At 33.3% G+C, this 26,360-nt stretch overlaps 3 protein-coding genes across 3 annotated transcripts; 1 reads left to right on the top strand and 2 right to left on the bottom strand.

Moving 5' to 3' along the window:
- Window positions 1-7,707: 7,707 nt before the first annotated feature.
- On the bottom strand, window positions 7,708-9,728 carry LOC120116310 (F-box/LRR-repeat protein At1g67190-like). The gene is made up of 2 exons (XM_039136826.1): window positions 9,581-9,728; window positions 7,708-9,209 (listed from the first exon to the last, which is right to left on the bottom strand). Exon 2 carries the CDS (start codon window positions 9,045-9,047, stop codon window positions 7,788-7,790), a length of 1,260 nt encoding a protein of 419 aa, XP_038992757.1. The 5' UTR covers window positions 9,048-9,209; window positions 9,581-9,728; the 3' UTR covers window positions 7,708-7,787.
- Window positions 9,729-13,169: 3,441 nt separating this feature from the next.
- LOC120116344 (60S ribosomal protein L10a-1-like) lies at window positions 13,170-15,894 on the top strand. The gene is made up of 7 exons (XM_039136856.1): window positions 13,170-13,268; window positions 13,394-13,444; window positions 13,971-14,190; window positions 14,794-14,959; window positions 15,085-15,290; window positions 15,695-15,756; window positions 15,796-15,894. Exons 1-6 carry the CDS (start codon window positions 13,183-13,185, stop codon window positions 15,746-15,748), a joined length of 783 nt encoding a protein of 260 aa, XP_038992787.1. The 5' UTR covers window positions 13,170-13,182; the 3' UTR covers window positions 15,749-15,756; window positions 15,796-15,894.
- Window positions 15,895-19,097: 3,203 nt separating this feature from the next.
- Window positions 19,098-24,612, bottom strand: LOC120116343 (cytochrome c oxidase assembly protein COX11, mitochondrial-like). Its single transcript, XM_039136855.1, has 9 exons — window positions 24,563-24,612; window positions 24,247-24,266; window positions 23,967-24,065; window positions 23,302-23,650; window positions 23,145-23,197; window positions 20,812-20,884; window positions 20,624-20,728; window positions 19,452-19,532; window positions 19,098-19,367 (listed from the first exon to the last, which is right to left on the bottom strand). The coding sequence occupies exons 3-9, from the start codon at window positions 24,044-24,046 to the stop codon at window positions 19,266-19,268; spliced, it is 843 nt and encodes a 280-aa protein (XP_038992786.1). The 5' UTR covers window positions 24,047-24,065; window positions 24,247-24,266; window positions 24,563-24,612; the 3' UTR covers window positions 19,098-19,265.
- Between the last annotated feature and the right edge of the window lie 1,748 nt (window positions 24,613-26,360).

Here is a 26,360-nt window from a genome sequence, read left to right as displayed (position 1 = left end):
AGACATAAGATATATGAATCTCGAAGGCTACTTGCTAGGCATATGCGGTGAATAAATTCACACGAATGCGTCGCTTTCACCCCCACTTAAAACGGGTTCGGAGCTCGGGTTTAGAGCCTTAGATGAAAAAAGACTTTAAGGGCTAAAATCATTGAGAAAACGGTTATTACAACTATTTACTCGAAAAAATATAATCAAAAGTAAGCAATAAGGATCGAAATGTTACCTTAAAATTTAAACTTACCCTTTTCATTAAAAAGACAACTGAAAATTACCTTAGTCTGACTCACTTGAGAATCCCCAGCAGAGTCGCCAAGCTGTCGCAACCGTCTTTCGGTTGGGCCCCGAGATTGGGCTTCGACTTAAAAAATGTGGATTGGAGTCACCACCGATCATTTATTTAAGAATAAATAGGTTGATCGGATACCTTATTTCTTATCTGATGTGCGTCTTTCCAAAGATGTGTCGGGTTCGGGAGTCGGTTACAGTCAAGGAAGGATTAGCACCCTTGAACTGCCCTTTCGGTACTACGTAATTTTCAGTTGTCTTTGATTAAGAAAATTATAAGTTTAAATTAAAAGATAAAATAATGATCCAAAATTACTTACATTTGACGGATTTACAAATATACCCTTTAAAAGTCAAAATATGGGTTAAAGAGATGAATAAATGATAAATAAAGTAAAACAAATAAAATAAGGAGATTAAAAAAGAAATAAAGTAAATATAAAATGAATAGAATATATTAAATAAAAAATACAATAACACTAATATATACATAGCAAACAACTAAATAAAAATAAAATGATAATGCAAATAAATAAATAAAACAAGTAAAAGAATATAAAAACATAAAATATAGGATAAAGATAAAAAGAAAATAAATAAATAAAGGAGTAAAATATATAAAAAAGTAAAAGCATATATATATATAAGTAAAATAATAATAATAATAAAAAATCAAAAGTAATATACGTATTTATACATGTAAAATAGGAAATATATAAATATATATATATATAATAACACTAAAAAAACATATATACATATATAATAAAATTAATAGAAAGTAACATGCATATATAACAAGAATAATAAAGTAGGAAAAAAATGATTTAGGGGTTGAATTAAATATTTAAAAAAAATGAACACGCTTCGGGGTAGATCTATGTTCGAAACTTCGAAACCCCATCCCTTTTTGGTTATACGCGCAACCCACGTTTTGGGTTATTCGAACCAAATCTCAAGAAAAATAACGTGCACATGCGAGAAATGAACGAACCAATGTAAAAAAGATGCTACCTTTTATTTCCTTTTCGAATCGTTTACAATAGTTTTGCCTTTGTATTTTTCGTGCTTTCCTCTGTGTTTTGTGTGTAAATCGTGTGTTACAATAGTGAGTTACAGTGACTATTTATAATGCTTGTGAATCATATCTTTAAGAGTTTAAATCATAGTAGAACTCTATCCTATTTTTAGGAGTTTGAATCCTAAAATTCTATCCTATTTTTAAGAGTTTGAATCATAGTAGGACGAAAAGGTGTGTTAACACTCATCTTTCACTTTAAGTCCATTTTTTTATCAAATTTCAACCACATGTTATTCTACTACTATAAAATACCTATGTAATTTCAATTCTTATATAATTACAAAATTTTTCTTCTTTCAGTTTAATCCCCTAACTTTGCATTTTTTTCAATTTCATCTTTTAACTGTATTTTTTTTTACAAATTCGTTATTCCTATCAAATTTATAACTTCTTTATACTCCCATCAATACTTTATACTCAAAATATCTTCTTTGAAAAATATTATAGATATATTTTATAAGTTTAGATTGCATTTGATTTATCAAATAATATTGCAATGTGAAAAGAATATGAAGAAACATATATGTATATTTTATATGGTTAGAGAAAATTAATAAATTAGAACTAATATGTATCATAATATTATAAATGATTCCAATTGAATATGTATAGAAACTCGAACAACTCAATTCTACTCGAATTTCATGAAATATACTCGATTCGAAAAAAATTCAAATAAAGTTTAAATCATAAAATACGATCCACCAACTCAAGTAATTCAAATATATTTATTTAATTCGACTCGATCGAATGATGACCCATTTGCATTGGCACCAAAATGGATAGAGTGTGGGGTCTAGCCACCGGAGTGAATCACTGACTCCTACTCCACTCTGACTTTATAACCGAACCGCTCGGTCTTTCTCATTGGGCCCTTTTTGTGGCAAACTACTACTACCAACACAAATAAAATAAGGGTTCCGTTTAATTATATTCCTATTTATAGTTTTATGATCGTTGATAACTTTATTACCATACTTAAAATATACATGTGACAATATTATTATATACGATCCATTAAAGAATATTTTAAAATATTTATACTAAAGATTTTGTTTTGGATAAGAATGGATTTTGAATCTTAGATGCCACATAAGGTGGATGTTTTTTTTTGTAATAAAGAAAATGGAAGAAATTATATGGACAAGAAGGATAGCATTATAACAATATGTTAATTTTTTATTAGTATGAGGTGAATATAAGGGGTAATATATATTCAAAGATTCTTAATCATTTGTCCTTACATATGTGTTGCTCGAATCCGAGATATCAAAGAACAATAATTCTTTATCCATTAAAATTGTATCATTTTTTTTTTCAAGAGGCTGCTGTTAACTTTAAGATTAATTGAATGTGTTGCACGAAAGAAAAAAAAAAGTGATCTAGATTTTTACCGTATTAATGACTTTTTTTTCAAAGAGAGAACCAACAATTAATAAATAATAATATAAACCCATTAGTGTATTTTAATCCTTAGTCTAGAGATGGGTTTGTTTGGTATTATCTCCATTGTTGATAGGTCAACATCCACTCCCTGTCATCACCTAAAACCCCATGCCAATTACCTCATTTCAGGTTCCTTTCCCTTAATAGAAAATTAGTGCCTTTGGGGGAGAGGGGTTAGGATACAATTTCTCCATGATTAAGAGCTTAAATTCCCCAAAATTAAGTGAGGTTCCATTGCTGTCAGTGTCTCTCTGCCTTGGGACCATACAACTCAAAGCTTGTCCAAATCCAAAAAGGCTAACCCTGAAAATTGCAAAGTGTCTAACCCAACAGTGGATTCACCCTTTATCTTATGTAAAGCGTATATTTATTTTGAAATTTAAATTTGATTCAACTAGTTACTTATTTTATTAATTGTGTTTATCTTAAAATTTTATTTGTACACACCGCATATAAGTTTTTTGTATTATTAATATACGTATACATACTCTAAAAACATTTTTAAATCCATCACTATATAAAAAAAAGTACAAAAAGAAATTAAGAAAACTATATAAAAAAAAGTACAAAAAGAAATTAAGAAAGCTACATTTTGTGTGTATAAAAACCCATTGTTGAAGAGGGTCTTTAGATATTCATGAGCAGCATTATTGAGTAAAAGACATGATATATTTTATATTATATGTTTATGCTCATCTCCTACTTGTATAACTAAATATGATTTCCACCAATTATTCCCTTCATCATACCAATGATTGGCCTTTCCTAAAAAACTACTAAGGAGAAAACACTTCATGGATATAGTTTTTGTTCCTTGCTTTCATGTTTTCTACAAAAGAATTGATTGGTTGTCGTCAAACCATCCGACTTCCATTCTAAACTATTCTTTAAACTTTTGAATATTTTAATTTTATCCCTAAAACACGACCTTCATTCTAAATTGGTCCCCAAACTTTTGAATCTGTCAATTTCATCCCCAAAAATCATCAAAGTATGTAATTAGTTTCAAGCATAGTTTAACCTAATTTTTTCAAACATATAATAAAATTACTTGACCTAACTATTTTATTAACAAATGATGTGATTAGTATAGTTTGGGATGCAATTGAAATGTTCAAAAAGTTTGGACCAATTTAGAATGAAGGTCATAGTTGGAGAGTGAAAATGAGATTTTCAAAACTTTGAGGATTAATTTAGAACGACAGTCATAGTTTAGGAATGAAATTGAAATATTTAAAAGTTTAGAGACTAATTTAAAATAAGAGTCATAATTTGAGGACGTATGATACAATTAACTCGTCAAAAATGCCTCTGAAGTTTAATTAAACAATTATTTTTGTCTTTTTTTTAAGTATTTTAGTCCCCAAACGTTTTATATTATACCGAAAAGGCTCACAACGTTTGGGTGAGAGTTGTCATGAGAGAAGCTTTCAGCAAGAAAATGGTTGTTCTTAAAAGAAGGGTCAGTGTTGAAAATCTGATATGCACACCTATAAGTTATATGTACATATCACGATTTCTGTTCTATTTTATGTTAGAATAATTTAATTATAATGTATTTTAGAATAGAATAAATTAACTATTAATTTTTGGGACACTACAGATTTTATGAAATAAAAAAAAATAAACTTTCATTATTATAAATATTGTACAGTCTGAGTCTAAAAATATATAACAAAGAAATTTACTTTTTAAGGGTAAGTTACACCATTCATCACTCAATTATATTCTCACTTCTATTTTGGTCACCAAAGTTTAAAAATTTTATATTTAATCACTAAACTTTCAAATTAGTCCTATTTTTCATATTCTTTTACACTTATCAAAACAAATTTGTCAAATCTATCAATAACTTTTTAGGGAAAATTTTCTATATGTTTCTATTGGTACTTCAAATCTATTATGTTCAAATTGTCCCGGGTTTTCGGTTCAAACATGAGTAGCAACAAAACAAAACAAAAAAAATTGTTCAAACGAACCTGTTTTTGTTTTTTAACAATGCAATAGTAAGTCATCATTTGAACACCAAAGATAGAAATAAAATTTTGGAATATGACCATGATCCTAACCCGAAGATCATCATGCTTGTCGGCTGTTGACATGCTACATTTCTCAAACTCTTGATTTTCCCTGAAGTTCGTGTCAAACAATTGCATAAGATATATATCTAAACAAGAAAATAGAACAACTTAAAAATACTGAACATGCCATGTCAGACACATCCTTATCAGGCACTCACCCTCGAGTAACACAGGTGTTGGGAGTGATCCAACAGTTTACGTGAAAAGGTAGAAGGTGGTGATATAGACAATATAACAAGTCAGACATTTAAGGACCAGTCTACACAATATGAACCATATTTCAACTTAATAATTAATGTTAGGAAGTGCTTAAAAGTAAAAAAATGAACTATTCAAACCACAATAACAGATAATAAAAAATCAGCGTTAAAAGTCAGCCAATCCATATTGCCCACCTAAAACCGGAGTAATTTAAGTGGTAGAGTGGAACCAATGGAAGTTTCTTTCCATTTTTGGTGAAGACAGTATTCTTGTGGCAACCCAAACCTGCAGAAGAGTAAAAAGTTTATCAATGTTGTCTCATATTGCCCACTAGATTCCTCTCTCTAGTACAGATTCACATATGTATGTTTATGCACGCTTGTAAAGAGTTTACAAACTGTAAATAGATAAAGAACACAAAGTAAAGCACGTCACTCACTTGTGTAGAGTTGTTGTCGAATTCAACATCCACAGTTCATCTGAGTTTACAAACAGTGAATAGATAAAAAACACAAAGTAAATCACATCTCTGATATTCGATAGAGGAAATATAAAACTCGTCCATAATTATAGCATGAATGCATTTCTCCACCTGAAATAAATGAACCATGTAACCGTTCACTGGTTAAGTAACACATTTCTGTGGTTTTCCCAAACGAAGCACATAATTAGATAAGCAAACACTGTTGGCAATGTAATTAACCATTAAATTAGTGTAATTACAATCAAACTTGACGTAGAAGAACTCTGACACTAAGGTGCATAGTCATCGGTATATGCAGTTAGAATGTGAAGGGAGTACGCATTCAATTATTTTTCTTGAATACACTCAGCCACCCCAAAACAAAATAAAAGGCGTTAAATTGTAATAGTTCTTCGCAATATCCTTATATCCATAATTATTTCATTATGTTTTACATTCTTTATGTCAAAACAAGTATACCAACTAAACTTCCTCCTCTAAGTCTCTAACTTGGCTGAAATAGGATGAATTCCCCCAAGACAGTTTCACAACCCATATTCCTTTGCACAAGTAGGGCAGATATAACCCAAGTTGAATCTATATTATTCTTACCTTTGTGACCGATTTCCCGGTAAGTGTTAATTTTCTTGTGCTTCCTAAAAAATGCACAAGTAAAACATATGAAAAATAGATTACATCTTCATTATTGTTGCTTCTAATGCAATAATGTCTGCATCTTGTTTTCTCCTCATACAGCTCTTTCTCATGTAAATGTCAAATAAAGAAAAGAAAAATAACTCTCATATCACTTGAACTCGGAAAAATTTCCACAAAAGAAAACAAGGTTTCACAGTAATATAAGGAAATGTGAGGAAAGATTTATTTACACATTAAATAGCCAAGGGAGCACACACAGAATGATTGAAACAAATGTAATAAATGTAGAGGCTAGAATGTAAGCACTTCTCAACATAGGCTATTCTAGTTTCAAAGTTTATAATGCTCAAAGTCAAAAGATTATTGAGAATAACATTGCAACAGGAAAAGGAGGAGGAAATACAACTATTGGTATTTTGTGATCTCTATTAGTTGCACACACCCTGCAGTATGCTTTCCCATCAATGACATATATGTAAACCAATGAGAAAATTCAAAAGGAAAATCCACCTTATTTGATGTTAAGAGAACAATCGCCATGGAACCAAAGACAAACGATGTTGGTACTTAGTTTAACCAGAATTTAACTGCAAACATCAATATTGCTACAACTCCTCGTTTTTCCTAAAGTAACTATGTCAGACACATAATTTAACATGAGTAGGGGGCATAATTCTCCAATTACATAAAAAAAAAACATAGAAAAAATTATCAAACCCATCTTGGACACATCCCCGTATCTAACACTAACCTGAGTTTGAGTAGAAAGACATGAAATAATTTGATGAGTATCTTTATGATGAACTGAAAGAGTACTCACTGTAGACATCGAATGGTTCCACTAATTCCTATTATTTTATCAACCGATCCTTCTGATCTGATTTCATTTTATAGGCCAAAATATATGCCAGTATGGTTATGTAAATGACATTTGAATTATAACATTTGTTCTAGTATTCCCATACATCATCTGACGTCTGCAACCCAAAATATTTTTTGGCAAAGGAAACAGCTGAACAATAATACTCCCTTTGCTTTGAAATATTAAAAGCAAAGACCACTACAACATTGAAGCAGAAAATATACAAATAGAAGTCAAGTTTTCAGAATAAATCAGCTAACTTTAGGCGTCATGGAAAAACAATCCATCACATTTATTGATCTTTCTCCCACTATTGAAAGTTCATGAACTCCAAAATGAAGTTACTCTACTGAGGTAGGCTTGTCTATACACATGTAGCAGTATACTGTTTTTAGATAAAGCACTTTGAAACTTAAGCTTCATCAAAACCGTTGATATAACACTAATACAACAAGAAGGGTGTCCATGTGACAACATGTTTAAATTATGGAGAAAGAATCTTCAATTTTTCAATAAAATAAAACGGTTCGATAATTACAAAGGAGAAAGAAGACTATTGAGTGAAAAGATAACAATATTCTTCCAGCTGCATATACTTTTTAATCGAACTGAAGAAATTCAAGCAATATGTGAATCTTACCCTCATATCTGCTCATATAATTTATAGCTGAATCATCAAGGTGAGTTTAACAATCAACTGAGAAAATTTTACTCATATTCAAACTGCACCTCTACATTCATATATTTCCTCATCAACTTAACAATAGTTGAGGTGAAATTGGCCAATATTTGGCATTCTTCATGCGACTTGGATTCAGAGATAGATCCAAAAATAATCATTTTTCTAAGATTTGGGCACCGTTCTAGTAGCTCCTCAACCCAATGCGAGAAGAGATCATTAATTACAGTCCATCCGAGCTCTAGCACCATAACATTCTCCAAATTAGAAGACCTTTCAAGACCATAATGCATTACAACATCTCTCAGTTCATAACTTAAAGCAAGATGTTTCAACTGTGGAAAACAAATAGCAATTGTTTCCAAGTCCAAAACCTCGTCTTCATCATCAAAGGCCACATCCCAAAGCCGAAGCTTCTTCAATTTCAAGGATCCTGAAATCATCTGATATAATTTTGGCCAGCTGATTGTGAAGTTACTAACATCAACCACCTCGAGATTATCGATATTCTCACCAATGTCAAGATGTATCACGCTAACGTCATCAATCTTAAAATATTTCAGAGTACCTTTCCCAATCAGTTCAAAAAGTTCAAGGGCACAATCCCTCAAGTGCAAGCTCTCGACACTATCCGCCTCCAGCATAAATTTATCCAAACTAATCGCTTCAACATAAATACTCTTTAATGTAGGGCTGCTCAATTCCACTGTCACTTGAGCATCTGACATCCATATCTCTGGACTAACAAGTTCTAAGTTCTCGAGCTTCGGACATGCAGTGAGCAAAAGACTCAAATCCAATGCTGAAATACTAACATGACTCAGAGAGAGGGACTTTAAACAAGGAAATCTCTGAAAATTAGGTTCAACCCCTGTTATTGAATTGTGGGCTAGTGCCAAAGTTTCCAGCTTTTGCCTCCCACAAATTTCAAGGATGTTAACATTTGGACTAGTTCGAACATTGTAAAACAACCGGCGTAAGGTTTCCCTGGTATACATAAGCCAAGCAATTACAGTTGAATCTGGGAACTCATCAACATCATCTATCAAAACCGATAGGCCTTGCAATCCGGTAGTTTGGAATATTGTTTGAGTAATCAGGATCTCTAATTGTCTAGGTGTAACGTCACGATAAGGAGGAAAATCACTAGAGTTAAATGCTAGGGTGTGAAGGTGTTTCCGACAAGCTTCTCGCCATTTTTTACATGTTGTAGAGGCTATAACCACATCCCGGGCACCTCCAAGACGAGACAAAATGTTTCCAATAACTTCAACCGGTAGCTGCTCCATTGCTTTGCCACAAAAGATCAGAAGCCTCAAATCCACAAATTGGGTTTTCTGAAGATACTCGAGTAGATACAAGCAAACACAAATTCTTCAAAACTCAACAAATAAAATTGACATAGGTTGAAATCATTGCCCAAGTATTCTTTCCCAGGAGGGAGAAAAGTCCTGCGTTTAAGCAGACACGAAACGTCACAAAAACATTATCTTTATTTATATCTTCAAACAAATTTCACATACAAATAAAGCAAACTTAAGCGTATAATAGGGGGTTCAAAGGGAAATTTAAGTAACATAATCTCAATGTATTCCAAATAAATAAAGATCTAATATCTTCAAGCAAAGGATCAAATTCAAAATAAAGTACTGGGTTGTTAAAACGTGAGCTTTTAGGGTCTAGTATCAATTCAACAACTCAGAAAATAGAATAATCCCAGAATTGACAGTACATATAAATCCAATTAGCATTTCGGCATTTGCTAAATATCTCAAATTTCACATCAAATGAAAAATAAACGAAAAAGAAAAATAAAACTTACCCGAAATCAGAGAAAAAGATTTGAAGTGAGTGATGAACTGCAGACAAGCTCTGTTGACGAGTTGGATTCGAGGTTTCCTTATTCTTTTCGATTGGTTTTTCTTTTCTATTTCTTTAATGAAATTATTTGAAGGATAGGCACTAGACAACGCTCGTTACTTTTCCACCTCTCTGGTTAAGCAAATTCCAATTTTTGGCTGCCTGCCTCCGCGGCTATGCGTGTTCCCTTCCACATCCAAACCAGTGGGCTCCATAATAGTTCTTGACTAACCGAAACGAACTACTCGATATTTGATTCGAAAAATTTGTGAACTACTAAAAAAATGTTATATTATAATTTTAGATGTTTTTAAAATTATATTATTAAAAATATATTAAAAATACATTATTAATAATTATAAAATTTTATAATAAACCCTAAACATAATATTTCAAGAACTATATTGATTAATTAATATCAAGTTGTGAGCAACATTTAATATCAATATATTATATTGTACTTACCTTGTTAATTAGTATCAAGTCGATTAATTAATGTATTTGTAATGAACCCTAAATTCTAATCCCTAAGTCCTAAACCCTTAATCCGATTATGTGATAGGGATTAAGTTATGCACATTAAGATAACATACAAATTATGCAAAATGATGTTATGTGACTCCTAAATAAATCATTCGCATACTTATACATAAACATATCAACATGCAAAATAAATATACACAACTTGTTGATTGATACATGATTTTATCATATCTCAATGATGACTATCGACACCGTCATTGATTTCAAACACTGACTCACTAGCATAATATTTCAAGAACTGACTTACCAACATCATATTTGAAGAACTAAATTTAGTGATTTGTTTGCAATTTTTTATTCTTGTGGCAAAATTTAAAAGTATATATAATTAAATGATGAAATGTGTAATTTATCCAAAAGTTAACCGATTGAATGATTTATCATTATGTTAAATAATGCCATAATGAATTAGTTACTTGTGGTGAATGGCATCCACGATGCCTCCAGAATTAGCTTCCTTATATATAATAATACAATAATACGACCATAATATATGAAATATATAATTCACTTTTTATTTTTCTAATAAATCTAAAATAAATAAAAGATAATATTATTTAAAGACGTCTAATTATTTGATAATAAATATTTATATTTTTCATATATATATTATTTAAATTCAAAACTTCAATAAAAACAATAGATTCTTTAATCAATTAATAATTTAATTCGTATTCGATTATCGTTTAACCTATCTATACAGAAAATTAATATGACGTATGTTTTTCTATTCTCAGTTGACAGTTGTACTTGTGTCGTAGTGTGTGCAGTTTCCTTTTAAAGACAAGCCAACCAGATGTAACAAAACTCAGTCCCACTTGTCTGTTTTCGTCTCTCACTTAAAAGCCAGTTAACTCTGTTCATGTTTTGTTTAAAACTCTAAAAGCAAATCGGGGTTTGCGGGTGAAGCCATTTGAAGCGAAAGGTTAGGAATTTGGAACTCAGAACTCAGAACACAGGACAGAAAAAAAAAGACAGTAAACACGCCTCTCACCGTCGGCATTAGGCGTCACCGACAGCCATCTACCACCGTTTTTATCCCGGTCGACAGCCTAATCCTAAAAACTAAACAACCACCCCCATTTAGAGAGTTCTCAAACTCTCCCCTTTTTTCTCCTGGTCGAGAGCCCCTCCACAGGACCAAACAGACGTCGGACACCATCCCCCAATGTTTCTGCATTGTCTCCTCGGTTGTGGACTATGAAGAAAAGCATTGTTCCAACACGGAAATCGAATGCAATTCCTAGTCCTGGGACTCCCAATCATCATCACCAATTGAGTTCTGGAATGCAGAAGGGTTGGAGTTTTTGAACGTGTGGCATTGCATAAACAATGGTGCAAGGAGACAAGCGAATGCTGCTGGGGTGTTACCTCTGAACAATGGAAAGACCTTGCCTTTAAAGTGGGAAGATGCTGAGAGGTGGATTTTCAGTCCTGTTTCTGGGGATGCATGTGTGAGGAAATCGAACTTGCATCTACAAAGAAGACCAAAATCAAAGAGTGGTCCACTTGGTTCTCCTGGGATTGCTTACCATTCTTTGTACTCTTCTCCAACTCACATGTCACATGTTTGATGGAGGCCGTAAAGGAAGTTTTATGGCTGTTTCTCCTTTCTCATATGGTGTAATTGCAGCTAATGGTTTGACAATTCATACCCGTAGGCCTGCTGGAGGATTCGCTATTCAGACTCAGCCTTGTATGGCCCGTTCTGTCAGTGCCTTTTGGATTCCAGTCATTCAAATGAAAATTAGTTGGTATACCACATCGGTGGTTCTTGGGGGAATAAGGGGTAAAGTGGGTGTATAAAAGGGGATGGGCTTCAATTGAGCTCGAGTTTCGAACTTTAATCGAGCTCCTGATTTTTTTTTTGAATTCGAGTCTTTTCGAGTTCGAGTCGAGTTTTAATATTATCTTTCGAGTTCGAGTCGAGCTTGAAAATTTTAGGCTCGCGAGTTTCGACTCGAATCGAGCTTACATTTAAAGTTTTCGAGTTCGAGTAGAGCTCGGCGATACTCAAGCTCGACTCGACTCGTTTACACCCTTAGTCATGTCTCTTCTTCGTTTCATGAATTATTTTATTTTATTTTCATTTGCCTAATAATGAATAATTGTTTTATACTAATATTTTTTCGTAAATATACATATATGTATATATATATATATCATTCGATGAACTATAAGAATGATCATTTATATTTGTACATTTTTACTCATTAAATTCATAAAATTTAAATTTTAATCATTTATGTTATCATATATTAAGTTTTGATTATTGAAACGTTAAATGTACTTTTATGTTTTTTCATCTTGCCTACACCCCAGCTTCCACCTTGCATTGCACACTTTGTCCCTGGCGACGATCACAGGTCAAACTTTAAATTTCATTGATGAACAATGAATCAAACTTCTCTGATTTCATTTACAACTTTCAAGATTAATGCTCGAACTTTTTTTTCCACCAACCTTCGTATTTTCCAAAGGATCCCAGTAGGAAGATATAAGAAAATGTCAAATTTATTAAAATTCTTGAATTTAACATTATTTCTCCTAAAACAACTACCTGGCATGCTTACGAAACTCAATAGCATATCGAGATTGAAAAACACAGCCCTATGTAACAGTAAATTAAAAACCATAAAAATCCTACCCTTCTTGTCGTTGATCAAACACGATGCAAATAAAGTCATCTCATTGATTTTATTAAAAAAATTAGCTCAAGTCTTTAACATCCAGAATCCGCCCCATTCTCTTATGACTTTAAAAAGTAAAAATAAAGTTTTTAAAATTAGTAAAATAATTTTTTTAAGGATTCAATGATCAAAATATAATAATAAATAATTAAAATTTAATAAATTGTAATATAAATGAACGAAACATAATTTTTAAATATAATAAATAAAAATATACGAATATAAAAGAGAAGTGATTAATCCGACGATTCATCCTTAAATCTAAGAATTATAGTTTTGGTTTAGACTTTAGATCCAAACCCGAACCAAGGCTAGACCCGACCCTGGCCCAATGTCATCGCCCGCTAGGGTTTTATTATCGCCATTTTCCCTATTTATTTTCCAGTATCCACAGAGAATCAGCTTCTCTATTCTCTGGTAGTTACTCTCTCCTCTTTCTCGATAAACCTTCCATAGCTGTAGCTTTCCATTCATTCCTCAGATCTAACATTAATCCCTACATTCTTCTTTGCTTGTTGATGACTTCAAACTTTGTTTTACAGGTTAAATTTTTGTAGCTTTGTTCCCCGAAGGAAAGGAGTTTCAGAGATGAGGTAAATTTAGTTTTTCATTCTTTGTACATCATTTTATCAATCGGGAATTTTTTTCTATGATTTTTCATCTTTTTACATATATTCTGAGGCTAAATATCCAACTTTACAAATTGGGTCCTGGAAATTTCGATTTTTTTATCTCTTGTTTAATTTATATTCTATGCCCTTAATCTTGCTATTGTTATAGGGTAATTTGTTGGTTCATTTCCACTATGAAACAGGAAATGTCTTTGTTCTTAGGTGTAATTAGTATATTCTTTGTGGGCTCTCGATTTTTTTAGCTCGTTGATTAGACTGGTTTTGCGATGATTGGTTTCTTTAATGATGGAAAATTGTACTTCTTACTCTCTATTTTTAGGTACTTCTTACTCTATTTTTAGGTTTTGTATTTGAACTCTGTAAATTTTTAGGTTTCGAGTGCATGTATTGACCTGATTTATGTACCATTTTGGTTGTTCATTTTATGACTCACGTTGTGGTTTGTTCTTTTCTTTCCTTGAAATATTTTTTATTTTACTATTTGCAGTAAGCTTCAGAGTGATGCCCTTAGAGAAGCTATTTCAACCATTGTGGCTCAGTCGAAGGAGAAACAACGGAAGTTTATTGAAACCATTGAACTCCAGATTGGGTTGAAAAACTATGATCCCCAGAAAGACAAGCGTTTCAGTGGTTCTGTGAAGCTGCCACACATTCCTCGCCCGAAGATGAAGATCTGCATGCTTGGAGATGCTCAACATGTTGAAGAGGTAAATTTGCTGCTTTCTTAAATCAAACTTTGTTTACTTATAGTACATAGGTGTCCCCATATGTTTCTCCTTAGAAATAGACGACAAATGTGCCTTAAATCCTTCCAGGTGAGGTGCATTTTAATAGGTTCATGGTGCGTGAGCCTAGGCACACATGTTTTTAAGGTGAAACAAATAAAAAGGCTGGGTTGATTGGAATTTCCTTTAGTTTCTTTGTTTTTAACTTTTTCATTAAATGTATCTTTACTAGTAAGAAGGGGGTAGTATTGAACTCTCTTCTTTCTCAATTGTTGCATATTCAATAATAATCATGGAACCATAAGAAAATCATGTATATTGCTGATAAAAATAAAGTTGCATCTTTCATAGATAAATTGGATCACTCTTAGAATTTATTGGTACATAGCTTATTTTATATACTTGTACACATATATTGTGCCTTGATTCACTCAGGTGTGAACTCCTTTTATGCCTTGTATCTGAGGCAACTGTGTAACTCTTCTAGCTCCTGAAGTTCCCCTTGCACCCGTTACAACACTGCTTTTAACCTTTCAATGGCCATTTGTGCAATGAGTTTTTTTAATGGTTTAATTTGTACTGCAGGCTGAGAAGATAGGTTTGGATTATATGGATGTTGAAGCACTGAAGAAGCTAAACAAGAATAAGAAGTTGGTGAAAAAGCTTGCCAAGAAGTATCATGCCTTTTTGGCTTCTGAATCAGTCATCAAGCAGATTCCTCGTCTCTTGGGTCCTGGTCTCAACAAAGCAGGCAAGTGTTCCATGTCTGTATTGCATCTTTTTTCATCAATTTTTACTTTGTTGGGAGACTAACTACATTGTTTTTCATTTGTGATTCTAAATCATGATCTTGTGGTTTTTTGTGCACAAATGCAGGGAAATTCCCGACCCTCGTTACTCACCAGGAATCCCTTGAGTCCAAAGTGAATGAGACCAAGGCAATGGTGAAGTTCCAGTTGAAGAAGGTTCTTTGCATGGGAGTGGCTGTAGGGAATGTAGCAATGGAGGAGAAGCAGATCTTCCAGAATGTGCAAATGAGTGTGAATTTCCTTGTTTCATTATTGAAGAAAAACTGGCAAAATGTGAGTTTTCTCAGCTTCTATTTCTTTAGGTTGCTTGGGTACTCCTTCCACATAATTTATTTCTTCCTTGATGGTTTGCATACAGGATTCTGGGGTCCTCAATTTTTTTTTATTGAGGAATGTTCTAGTATATGTTAATTTTTTCCTTGTTATATATATATATATATATATATATAGCATGGCAGTTTGCTGTATTTTCCATATACAGGCCTTTATTTTAACTCTTCATTTGGATCCTAATCTAACCTTGAGCCTTGTAATCCTTTACTTAAGCTCACTGAAGACATGGTGCTATTAAATCCTCTCGAACCGCATAAGTGTATACAAAATGCATGTCATTTGATTTAACACTCAATTGGATTTTTTTTTTGCATAAATCTGATTGAATTTGTGTTGATTGGCAGGTGAGATGCCTCTACTTGAAAAGTACCATGGGCCCTTCAAACAGGATATTTTGAGTAGGTACTTGTTTTTAAGACTTGTGAGTGATAAGTAGGTGTGGGGATTAACTAAATCAGATTTTTTCCCAGGAAGTTAAAATTTTATGTTGGAATCTGTGGACTAATGAAGTTTTGTTATGGCTATCGATCGAGTTTTCATTGAATGTTACCCTTCCCCATCTTTTCTGACTCCTTCCTGGATTGGCACATGCCTCTGGTAGAGTTGTCTTCCAGTAAATAGTGACTTGTAGTTTCTGTTTAAGCTGGTACAATGGGTGTATCAGATGGCAATCACAACTAATAAGCTTTAAAAATATAAATTTTGAAGGTTGTTAGAAATCCTTTGGTAAGAGTAACTTCATCAGCAGAAAAGTATTCTGAAATGACGATATTCACCCTCGTAACCAACACCTTGGACCATGGACTACATTGTAAGCAACACTGCCTATACCAAGGGGATGAATGTTATACACGTGTTTTAAAAGAACTGAATGTTTAAATAAATTAGGTAAACTACACCAATGGTTACTAAACTTTGAGTTTCCATTTTTCCCGTTGAACTTTCAAAAATTATAAATTGGTCATTAATGTTATCTATTATAATAAAATGATCACTTGACGTTAACAATTGGTGATGTCAAGCTGAGATGAACCGTTAAACGCTTAATTAAGCAGTTGGGTGCCATGCTAGAGGGCCCATTTGACTACTGTTGACCGACTCTTCAACTAATTACAACGTCAAAGCTCCACCCACTAGCAGCTTGGCCATCGCCACTTTCACCTCTCTCACTCTTCTGCTGTTTGCTCACACTCCTCATCGGCTTCTCTTCATGTGAGCAGCTTCCTATTACCGGTCACGGCGGCCTCACGAAACAAGAAGTTGTCCGGATATCTTCAAATAATATTCTCTTAACAAATACTGTCGAGTTTGGCGGATGATGTTATTCCGTTGTTTTTGTTAACTTGTTTTGGCTTATTTTCAGATTCATCAACCCAAATACTTGGTCTTGGAGTAGAAAAAAAACTATGGCCAAATTGCAAACAATCTTCCATCTCCATCTCGAGTCGCCTTCTTTGTAGTGCCGATCCCAACATTCTCGTTGCCTTCTCCGATACAAACGTCGATTTCATTACCGGACTTGGCAACAAGTATCGTCTGAATATGACTGATCCTATCAAAGCTCGAAACTGGGTTCAGCAGTGAGTTCAGCCCCACCTTCCTCGGACTCAGATTACTTGCATTACTATAGGGAACGAAAATTTCAAAACCTCTGATCATCAGCTCTGCTCTAATGTTATGAACACAAGAGGAAGAAAAGTGCTGGACCGGTATTGAAATAGGAAGAAATCTCCATTTGCAATCAGAAATTAGAGAGAAAAGTAGCAGAAAGAGTTGAGAATGATATTAATTCAGCTTAACAGCTGATTCATTTCCCTTTTGTTGCTAATATTATCTCCAACAATGCGAGTAACTACACGTAGTCACGCAAGGCTGTAACATCTAATCTTCTCCCAGCAATGCAACAATGCTCTTGTTGAACTCAGCCTTGACAAACAAGTAACTGTGCATTACCTTGATATCTTAATTGGATAGTGGATCCAATTACCAATTTGAAATATGTTTTATGCTCAACTTGATTAGCTATCAAAGCAATGAGACATACCACTATCGACGTCCGGGTTTCAAAACCAACTGGCATTCCCGAGGTGACGAGAATGAAGCAGGAGCTACACCAGAGAATGCACAATGGCAACCTGTTGAAAAGTGTACAAGAGAAACGAGGCACACGGATGAAACCCAATATACCGATGGACGTATACATTTTCACACTCTTTAGTGGGAATTTAAAACCCGATCCCGCATCAAAGAAGAACTATGGTCTCTGTTATCGTAAGGGGAGTTTGGTTAATGAAATGTAAGATTATCTCAATCAAGGGATAGTGGATCCAATTACCAATTTGAAATACGATAACATGTATGCTCAACTTGATGCTATTCATTCAGCTATCAAAGCAATGACACATGCCACTATCGAAGTCCGGGTTTCAAAAACTAACTGCATTCCCGAGGTGACGAGAATGAAGGAGCTACACCAGAGAATGGCAACCTGTTGAAAAGTGTACAAGAGAAACGAGGCACACGGAATTTAAAACCTAAGAGAGGAACTATGGTCTCTATTACTTTAACGGGGGTTTGATTTACGAAATATAATATTATCTTTGAGAATAAGATTACTGTAATCTAACATTACTCTGCGAATGTTGTATTACCTTAACAATAATATATGATTACGGTGTTTGATTGAAGGAATATAAGATTAATTGAATGCATATTTTACTAAATTATCCTTGTGATATATATATATATATATATATATATTAACAAGTTAAACTTTAATATTAAATTACAAATATTTGAATAAAAATTCATAAAAATATTTTAATTGTTACATTATCTAACTTTTGAAAAAAAAAATTAACATAGTTAGTATATCAAAATTGTATTCTTAAATAATTTTCATAAGTATCTTATTTGTTTATATATAATATAATTTTAAAACATAATATATTATCTCGAACAAACAAAGATATTATTTTCCAATTTTAAGATCCATTTTTAATAGCTAAAAGTTAAAAATAATTACATTTGTTCACATCATAAAATTATAAATAATTAATATATCAAATATTAAAAATATAAATTAATTTTAACCTCTCACATTTATTAATATTTTATTAAATCAAAATATTTATATATTATTATTATGTTTAGAATTTTAAGTAAAACACAAACAATAAAAACTTATAAGGATCCATATAAAAAAATTCATTATTCTAAGAATATTTTTGTCTAAAATGGAGGTAATTGTCTAATAATTAAGAATTTAAAGGTAATAACATTCACACTATTTTAATAAAAAAATACTACTATTGATAATAAAATATTATTAACTGATATTTTTTTTTCCGTGAACTAAACATGAAAATACAATTTCGAAAAAGATTGTCTCTTGATAATAATCTTTTCCGCGAACTAAACGCCTGTAACTGTATCCCGAATTATGACATAGGACTTGAAGGTCATCTTCCAGGGATGTATATTCATCGCCTAGCACAAAGATTGCAAGTAAAACACTCTTTATATCCTTATATCTCTAGAAATCTATAGTTTTCTCAAGAACTCAATCAAGTTATTCACTATGATTTGAATATTTTTTGGCAAGCATAATCTATAGCTACAAGCAGCTGGGTTTTGCATTGGGAATTAGGAAAGAACCTAATAGAAAGTAACATGGTTTCCACCAAAAACAAGGTGGAAAGAATTCTCACAAAAAATGTTCTTCTCCCTGTATTTCTTTCACAAAATAATGTTGCTTATCCTCTTTTCTCTGTATTCAGGGAAAAAAAAAGTCCTAGTTCTTGTTGCTGATGAAAATGGGATCTTAAATTTGAGTTTGGTTCCTCGAAGCCCAACACTTTTGTTCTCATGTGATTGATATTTCTATTTTCACCAATGAATTTCAATATTCCCCTTTTATTCTTCAGAAACCTTGAAGAAAGTATAGGATAAGATAATGTTGTTTATACCATCCATTCGGGCATCTGTTTCAAACTCGGGATCTAGGTAGAAGAAAACCTGCAAAAAAATAAGCCAAGTTAATAAAGATCACAATTGATTTTTTCCCTTACAACAGTAAACATTCACTCTTTATTTTCTTACAGGCATGTCAATCTGCTCTCCAGGGAGAAGACGCTGCTCCTCAAAGCAAAAACACTGTATTTTATTGAAATAAACTGCAGCCTGGAAAGGGGACAAAGAAGTGCAAGAAACAAAGTCAAAATTCTAAGGCTCGCCTTAATAATAAATCTTACCAGTAAGTTAATCTGTTTCAACATAACCAATTTTTCACCACAAAGATTTCCTTCCCTTTCCTAAATACGCTCATTATAGTGTTTCTTTCATCGGGCGATTTACAAAAATGTATAATCAAACCATGTAAAACAGCCAAATAGAGGATAATAAAGGAAACCAATTGTTACTAAAAGCATATGAAATTGATTGCATGGCTCTGAATTGAACTTTAATCTGCATCAGGGGCTATCTCTCAACACTGGAATTTTGACTAGCTAGTGGAGATTTTAGGCCTACCTTACGTAAGTAGGAAGCACAATATTTCTTTTTTCTTGCAAAAGATGTCAACCTAATTTTTTCCCACTATGAAATGGGATCATCCAATCAAAGCAACTAACCTAACATTTGACTCCAATCAACACAAGAATTTAATCACAAACTTGAAGATAAAATAGTAAAGAATATTTCGATTATGATTGTAACACAGACCAGTCCTGGACCAGGATAAAAACAATGTTGCACATTCTCCTATTGTGACACCTAGAGGCCCCAAAAGCAAAATTATAACCATAAAAGAAAGAAACAGTCAAACATACTTGATAGGAGGTTAGACATAAATTAAGCGCAGATTCCACTAAAATATTTAGGAAATAAATTTAGACATAGAGAGAGGGCGGGAGAACGGAAGGGATTATACTTGTGTCACAAGATCTACTTGTGCAAAAGAGGATAAAGGAATAGCAGAGCTCGTCAGACAAAATTTTCAATCCAAACTAGAAAATAGTAAAAAGGAAGCAACAAAGCTTAAATTATTTGAACAATAATAATATCAAAGGAAGACTGAAAAAGTAAGTATATGGTCAAGCCTAAATAACACTAAGTGAATCAAAGCTAGCAAGAAATAGTTAAAAATCCTAGAAGCTTATAAGCAAGTAATGCATGAGAGATCAACAAAGATCTAAACAAATGCCAATAACTTAAATTTAGAAGTAATAAATAAATCATTGGCCCAATTTTCATTAGATCATATGCACCAATACCTTCATGGGGGTGACATTATATGTAGAGACTCCAGTTATGGGTTTCAAACTTCGATTTTCAGCAGTATAAAAAGCAAGGGCACTTTCTCCAGGCTTGACTCTCACCTAGAAGAAAAACAAAATGATGAAATAATTGAAAAATGAAAGCACTTAACAATGCCCAAAATCGACATAAAAATGTTAAGAACCTCTCTTTGTGTAGGAACAAATTTCCAGGGCATTCCATCTGCCACATCAGCATTGAACTGGACTACTATCTCCCTGCAAGAATAAGTACAAAATTCTCAAACAAATATATAGAAGAACAAGAAAAATTCTATCGTGAAGTCTAACTGCTTCATAATAGCATCTCTTACAAATGCCTATATTAGATTGAACTGAATACAACAAACAGGCTGATGCGAAATAAAGAATAATCCTCAATCCGACCACCTCGCTCCTATTTGTTACCCAATAGTAAAGAAGCCACATGGGCATATAGAGCAAGTGCACCATCACAAGGGAGCAACACCTCGCAGTCAGTCTTTTGAAACCTTTTATCTCATAAAACATCCAACTCCCCTATTGATTTTTTTTTCCAGAAACAACACATTAAGACCATTATTGATTTAAATTGTTTCTCCAATATAAATGTTTCTTTCAACAAAACAAGTTTAAATGTTTCTATATCATCAAATAATAAATATTAGAGAAAATAACCTCAGTGACAAAAAATGTCTTATAATATACGATTTTAACCAACTTTTTTTGGATTTGCCAAAATGACCAACTAAATCGCAATGCGATCGATAATTCGCAACGCGATCTCCGGTATCGCAAATCAGTTTCCAGATTCGCAACGCGAACTTCGACTATCGCATTGCGATTTACATATTCGCATTGCGATAGTCCAAGTTCGCGTTGCGATTTTTCAAATTCGTTGCGATAGTCGAGGTTCGCGTTGCGATTTATTCCAAATTCGTTGCGATAGTCGAAGTTCGCGTTGCGATTTATTCCAAGTTCGTTGCGATAATCGAAGTTCGCGTTGCGATTTATTCCAAATTCGTTGCGATAGTCCAAAATCGCAACGACTGGTGGTATTGCATTTGTTTCTTAAGAATTTTCTCTAAAACTATAGTATTCGTGCGGACGTGTCAAAGACACGTATTATCACGACCACGATCCGAGACGAGACGGCGGCGGCGCGCGAGAGTCCCCCTTGTTCTCTATCACTCAACAAGGAAGTGGGAAAGCCAAACCTTAAATACCATTCCCAATAGTGTTTCCAATACTATGTGGGATTGAGCCTTAAATAGTGATATTATTTTTGAATGTTTTGCTTAAAATTGCAATAATCGCGATTGATTGTAAATTGACTTTTAATTATGATATATTTAATCGTATAATACTAATGCAATTGGTTGCTGATTCAGTTATTTTAAGGTGCATGATTGTTAATTGTTTTCTGAATAATCACATTGTATTGGAAACAAGTGTTGGTAATGTTCAATCCCATATAGTATTGTAAACACTATTGGGAATGATATTTAAGGCTTGGTTTTCCCACTTCCTTGTTGAGTGATAGAGAACAAGGGGGACTCTCGCGCGCCGCCGCCGCCGCCGTCCGTCTCGTCTCGTGGTCGTGATAATACGTGTCTTCGACACGTCCGCTCGAATACTATCTTTTTAGAGAAAATTCTTAAGAAACAAATGCAATACCACCAGTCATTACGATTTTGGACTATCGCAACGAATTTGGAATAAATCGCAACGCTAACTTGGACTATCGCAACGAATTTTGAATAAATCGCAACGCGAACTTCGACTATCGCAACGAATTTGGAAAATCGCAACGCGAACTTCGACTATCGTAACGAATTTGGAAAATCGCAACGCGAACTTCGACTATCGCAACGAATTTGGAAAATCGCAACGCGAACTTCGACTATCGCAACGAATTTGGAAAATCGCAACGCGAACTTCGACTATCGCAACGCGAACTTGAACTATCGCAATGCGAATATGTAAATCGCATTGCGATAGTCCAAGTTCGCATTGCGATAGTCGAAGTTCGCGTTTCGCATTGCGATAGTCCAAGTTCGCGTTGCGATAGTCGAAGTTCGCGTTGCGAATCTGGAAACTGATTTGCGATACCGGAGATCGCATTGCGATTTAGTTGGTCATTTTGGCAAATCCAAAAAAAGTTAGTTAAAATCGTATATTATAAGACATTTTTTGTCACTGAAGTTATTTTCTCTAAATATAATAACCTGTCTTTTATTGAGGGAACGACCTCATGCTCTAGTAGTTAAAATAAATACTTAATGATCTCATGGAAACTCATTTCTATGCCTTGCAAGAATCTCATGTAAAAAGAAAGAAAGAAACCGCTGAACCAGGCTTAACATAAAAATTGGTACAACTACAAGAGCTGAGCATTGAAATAGAATTGCAATAAAATTAACAGGGAGGACATTATGATCATAATTATGAAATATATAGATAAAGATAAGCTCTTACATCCAAAGCCTAGAAAGCGCACCTTGTTGCCATTGTCCCATCTTTTTCGTGCCGAGCAATCTTTTCTTCGACGCTCTAAAGAAAGAAATATATTTTATGGTTGAAAACCAACATAAGGAAAATAAAAAATATGAAATAGTAAAAATATAGGAATAAGAATATCATAAACTAGGGTTCACCTCACGGCGTTGGACTGTACCACCATACCCAGTAGCCTGGCAGAATCTGCGATATAATGGGACAGCAGCATAACTACTTCCCACCATTGCAAAAACTAATGCTGTAAGATACAAAAGAGTCTTTTTGGATTTTTTCTCAGTGGAAGCAACGGATGCATGAGAAGCATAGTGGCGCTGACTGCTAAAGGCAGGTATTCTTGGTAAACGTCGAGAACCATAAGAACAGAAATCATAAGACTTTGTTAGAGGCCTTGTGGTAAATTCACATCTTGGCATCAGATTATTGCTGCCACACCCAGAAGAAGCTTTAAAGAACTTGTAACTCGGATATAAAGAATCGGGGAGAAACCTGGATCAACATAATTTTTACCCAGGTGGTACACATCAGAGAGTAGTAAGATTGCATTCAGATTGGGATTTGGGAGAAATATAATACTGAAAATAACAAAATTTTGAACTCTGGGTGAATCCAAATTCCAAATGAATTTAAAGAAAAGAAGATAATGAACAATTTAGATTATTATTCACAATCAAGCATAAATTTAGGTATTTCCTAAAATAAAATCATGGAAAAACTTGTGTCCTAGTTCTAAGTACCAAGTGGTTCAAGCAAAAGAAAGACACTTGTAAAGCCCGGAGTCGAATATTGGTAACCTGGTTATTACCTTGATTCACGCAACAAAACTTCTGGATTCTTCAAACGATTCAAGAGAGAAGTTCTGCTAGAAATTCTTGACCATGCCATTATGTTAGGCACCTATGTATCACTGCAAGTGCAACAGAAAAAGAGATAGAATATGAACATTGAACGATCTAGCAATTCAATTTCAGTTTGGTTTTTACAAATTACAATAAAATCAAACCAACCTAGAAATTATTAAAGAAAGCAATATATATTCACTAAAACCGAACACAATAAGTTTTTCCCCTTTTCTGATGAGCTTCTCTTCAAAAGTTATTACCAATGAAAAAAATTAAAACAAATGAATTAGATTCAACAAAATCAATAATTTCCTCATGTCATATGTATAGCAGACTAAGGCAAACAACAGTCTTACCAGCTCCAATTCCAAAGGAGCAAAGCAGTATTAGACATAAAAAAATACATTTTTTGGAACCCACCGTCTAATTAATCAAAAGCATCGCTTAATTTATTGAAAAACCCCCAAATTTTAAGCATAAATCAGTTAAATTAGGGTATATCGTATCAGAACTAAGGGCATAAAGCTTGAAAAGAAAGAAATTTAGTACTGACCTTTATACCTTGAGAATGGTTATAAAACCAATAATTGTAGGTATTTTCTTAAGCCTGGAGCTACTGGTAAAGAGGAGCAACTCTAGCCTCGCGAGAGATAGCAAAGTGGAAAATAAAACAAAATGTTATTAAAGGTTAATTTGCACAAATGCACTCAAAATATAGATAATGTTCAATTTGATCCATATTTAATTTTCTGTGTCAAAATTGATACAACTAAAGAGTATGTGGACATTAAAACCAATATTATGTAAATAGTTAAAGGATCTAAAGTTACTTTTTAGGTTAACTTTTATCGAAATAATAAAGAGACCCATAATTAATTGATTTAGTGAGATGAAATATTAGATTTATTTAAAAAAAAATAAAGATGAGAAGATGTATTTTAAAAAAATTATGGTTTCATTTTTTTTATCAGTTATATGAAAAATATTTGGTTGTTATTCAATATTGATAATCTTTTCAGTTTCAAGGGAGAAAGAAGAAGAAGAAGAGTTTCAAGGAGAGAGGAGAAGATGTAGATTTTGTTTTAATTTTTAAGTTACAGTAATTAGGTTTAATTTATTATTTTTGTTTTTTAATTTAATTAATTTTTTATATTTGAATTTTAAAGAAACTTTTGAAAAATTATAATTAGTGCTACGTGTTGAGTTTTAAATGAATAATGGTTTTTTTAAAGAGAAAAAAGCGTCAGTGACCGAAAATATCTTATAATATACGATTTTAATCAACTTTTTTTTGATTTGCCAAAATGACCAACAAAATCGCAACGCGATATCAAAATCGCAACGCGATTTAGAAAAACGCAACGTTGAAAAGAAAATCGCAACGCGATCTTCCAAGAATCGCAATGCGATTCAGAAAATCGCAACGCGATCTTCCAAGAATCGCAATGCGATTCAGAAAATCGCAACGCGATTCCAAGAATCGCAATGCGATTAAGAGAATCGCAACGCGATTCAGAAAATCGCAACGCGATTCCAAGAATCGCAATGCGATTCAGAAAATCGCAACGCGTTTCCAAGAATCGCAACGCGATTCCAAGATTCGCAACTCGATTCAGAAAATCGCAACGCGTTTCCAAGAATCGCAATGCGATTCAGAAAATCGCAACGCGATTCCAACAATTGTTCCCAAGCCAAAAATATAGTATTCTATAACAATGTTCCAACAATTGCATTTGTTTCTTTCTTAAGAATTTTCTCTAAAAAGATAGTATCCGCGCGGACGTGTCGAAGACACGTATTACCATTACCATTACCATTACCATTACCACGACCACGACCACGACCACGACCACGACCACGACCACGACCACGACCACGACCCGAGACGAGACGGCGGCGGCGGCGCGCGAGAGTCCCCCTTGTTCTCTTTCACTCAACAAGGAAATGGGAAATCCAAGCCTTAAATACACTTCCCAATAGTGTTTCCAATACTATGTGGGATTGAACATTACTCAACACTTCAAAGAAAATATAGCAATTTTTGTAGCATTTTCCCACTTAATCAATATATAAAAATATTAAAACATTTTATCAAGAGAATTAAAAGAGTTGTAGATATCTACATTTCAATTCAAACTTATACATATAGTTTTAATATGATAAAATGTTTTAATATTTTTAGATATGGATTAAGTGGGAAAATGCTACAAAAATTGCTATATTTTCTTTGAAGTGTTGAGTAATGCTCAATCCCACATAGTATTGGAAACACTATTGGGAAGTGTATTTAAGGCTTGGATTTCCCATTTCCTTGTTGAGTGAAAGAGAACAAGGGGGACTCTCGCGCGCCGCCGCCG

The sequence above is a fragment of the Hibiscus syriacus genome, unplaced genomic scaffold (genome assembly GCF_006381635.1).
Source record: "Hibiscus syriacus cultivar Baekdansim isolate YM2019G1 unplaced genomic scaffold, ASM638163v2 tig00110293_pilon, whole genome shotgun sequence".
Taxonomy (NCBI): domain Eukaryota; kingdom Viridiplantae; phylum Streptophyta; class Magnoliopsida; order Malvales; family Malvaceae; genus Hibiscus; species Hibiscus syriacus.
The sequence above is the reverse complement of the archived record's forward strand: the minus strand, read 5'-3'. Positions and strand labels throughout refer to the sequence as shown.

What these genes read in the sequence shown, in the direction of transcription:
- LOC120116310 (XM_039136826.1), bottom strand. Translation starts at nt 9,047, where the DNA reads ATGGAGCAGCTACCGGTTGAAGTTATTGGAAACATTTTGTCTCGTCTT.
- LOC120116344 (XM_039136856.1), top strand. Translation starts at nt 13,183, where the DNA reads ATGTCATCGCCCGCTAGGGTTTTATTATCGCCATTTTCCCTATTTATT. An exon ending in AAAGGAGTTTCAGAGATGAG is followed by an intron (nt 13,445 to 13,970) that starts GTAAATTTAGTT and finishes TACTATTTGCAG; the next exon opens with TAAGCTTCAGAGTGATGCCC. An exon ending in TGAAGAAAAACTGGCAAAAT is followed by an intron (nt 15,291 to 15,694) that starts GTGAGTTTTCTC and finishes GTTGATTGGCAG; the next exon opens with GTGAGATGCCTCTACTTGAA.
- LOC120116343 (XM_039136855.1), bottom strand. Translation starts at nt 24,046, where the DNA reads ATGGCATGGTCAAGAATTTCTAGCAGAACTTCTCTCTTGAATCGTTTG. An exon ending in GTACAGTCCAACGCCGTGAG is followed by an intron (nt 23,198 to 23,301) that starts GTGAACCCTAGT and finishes TTCTTTCTTTAG; the next exon opens with AGCGTCGAAGAAAAGATTGC. An exon ending in TTGTTCCTACACAAAGAGAG is followed by an intron (nt 20,729 to 20,811) that starts GTTCTTAACATT and finishes TTTTTCTTCTAG; the next exon opens with GTGAGAGTCAAGCCTGGAGA.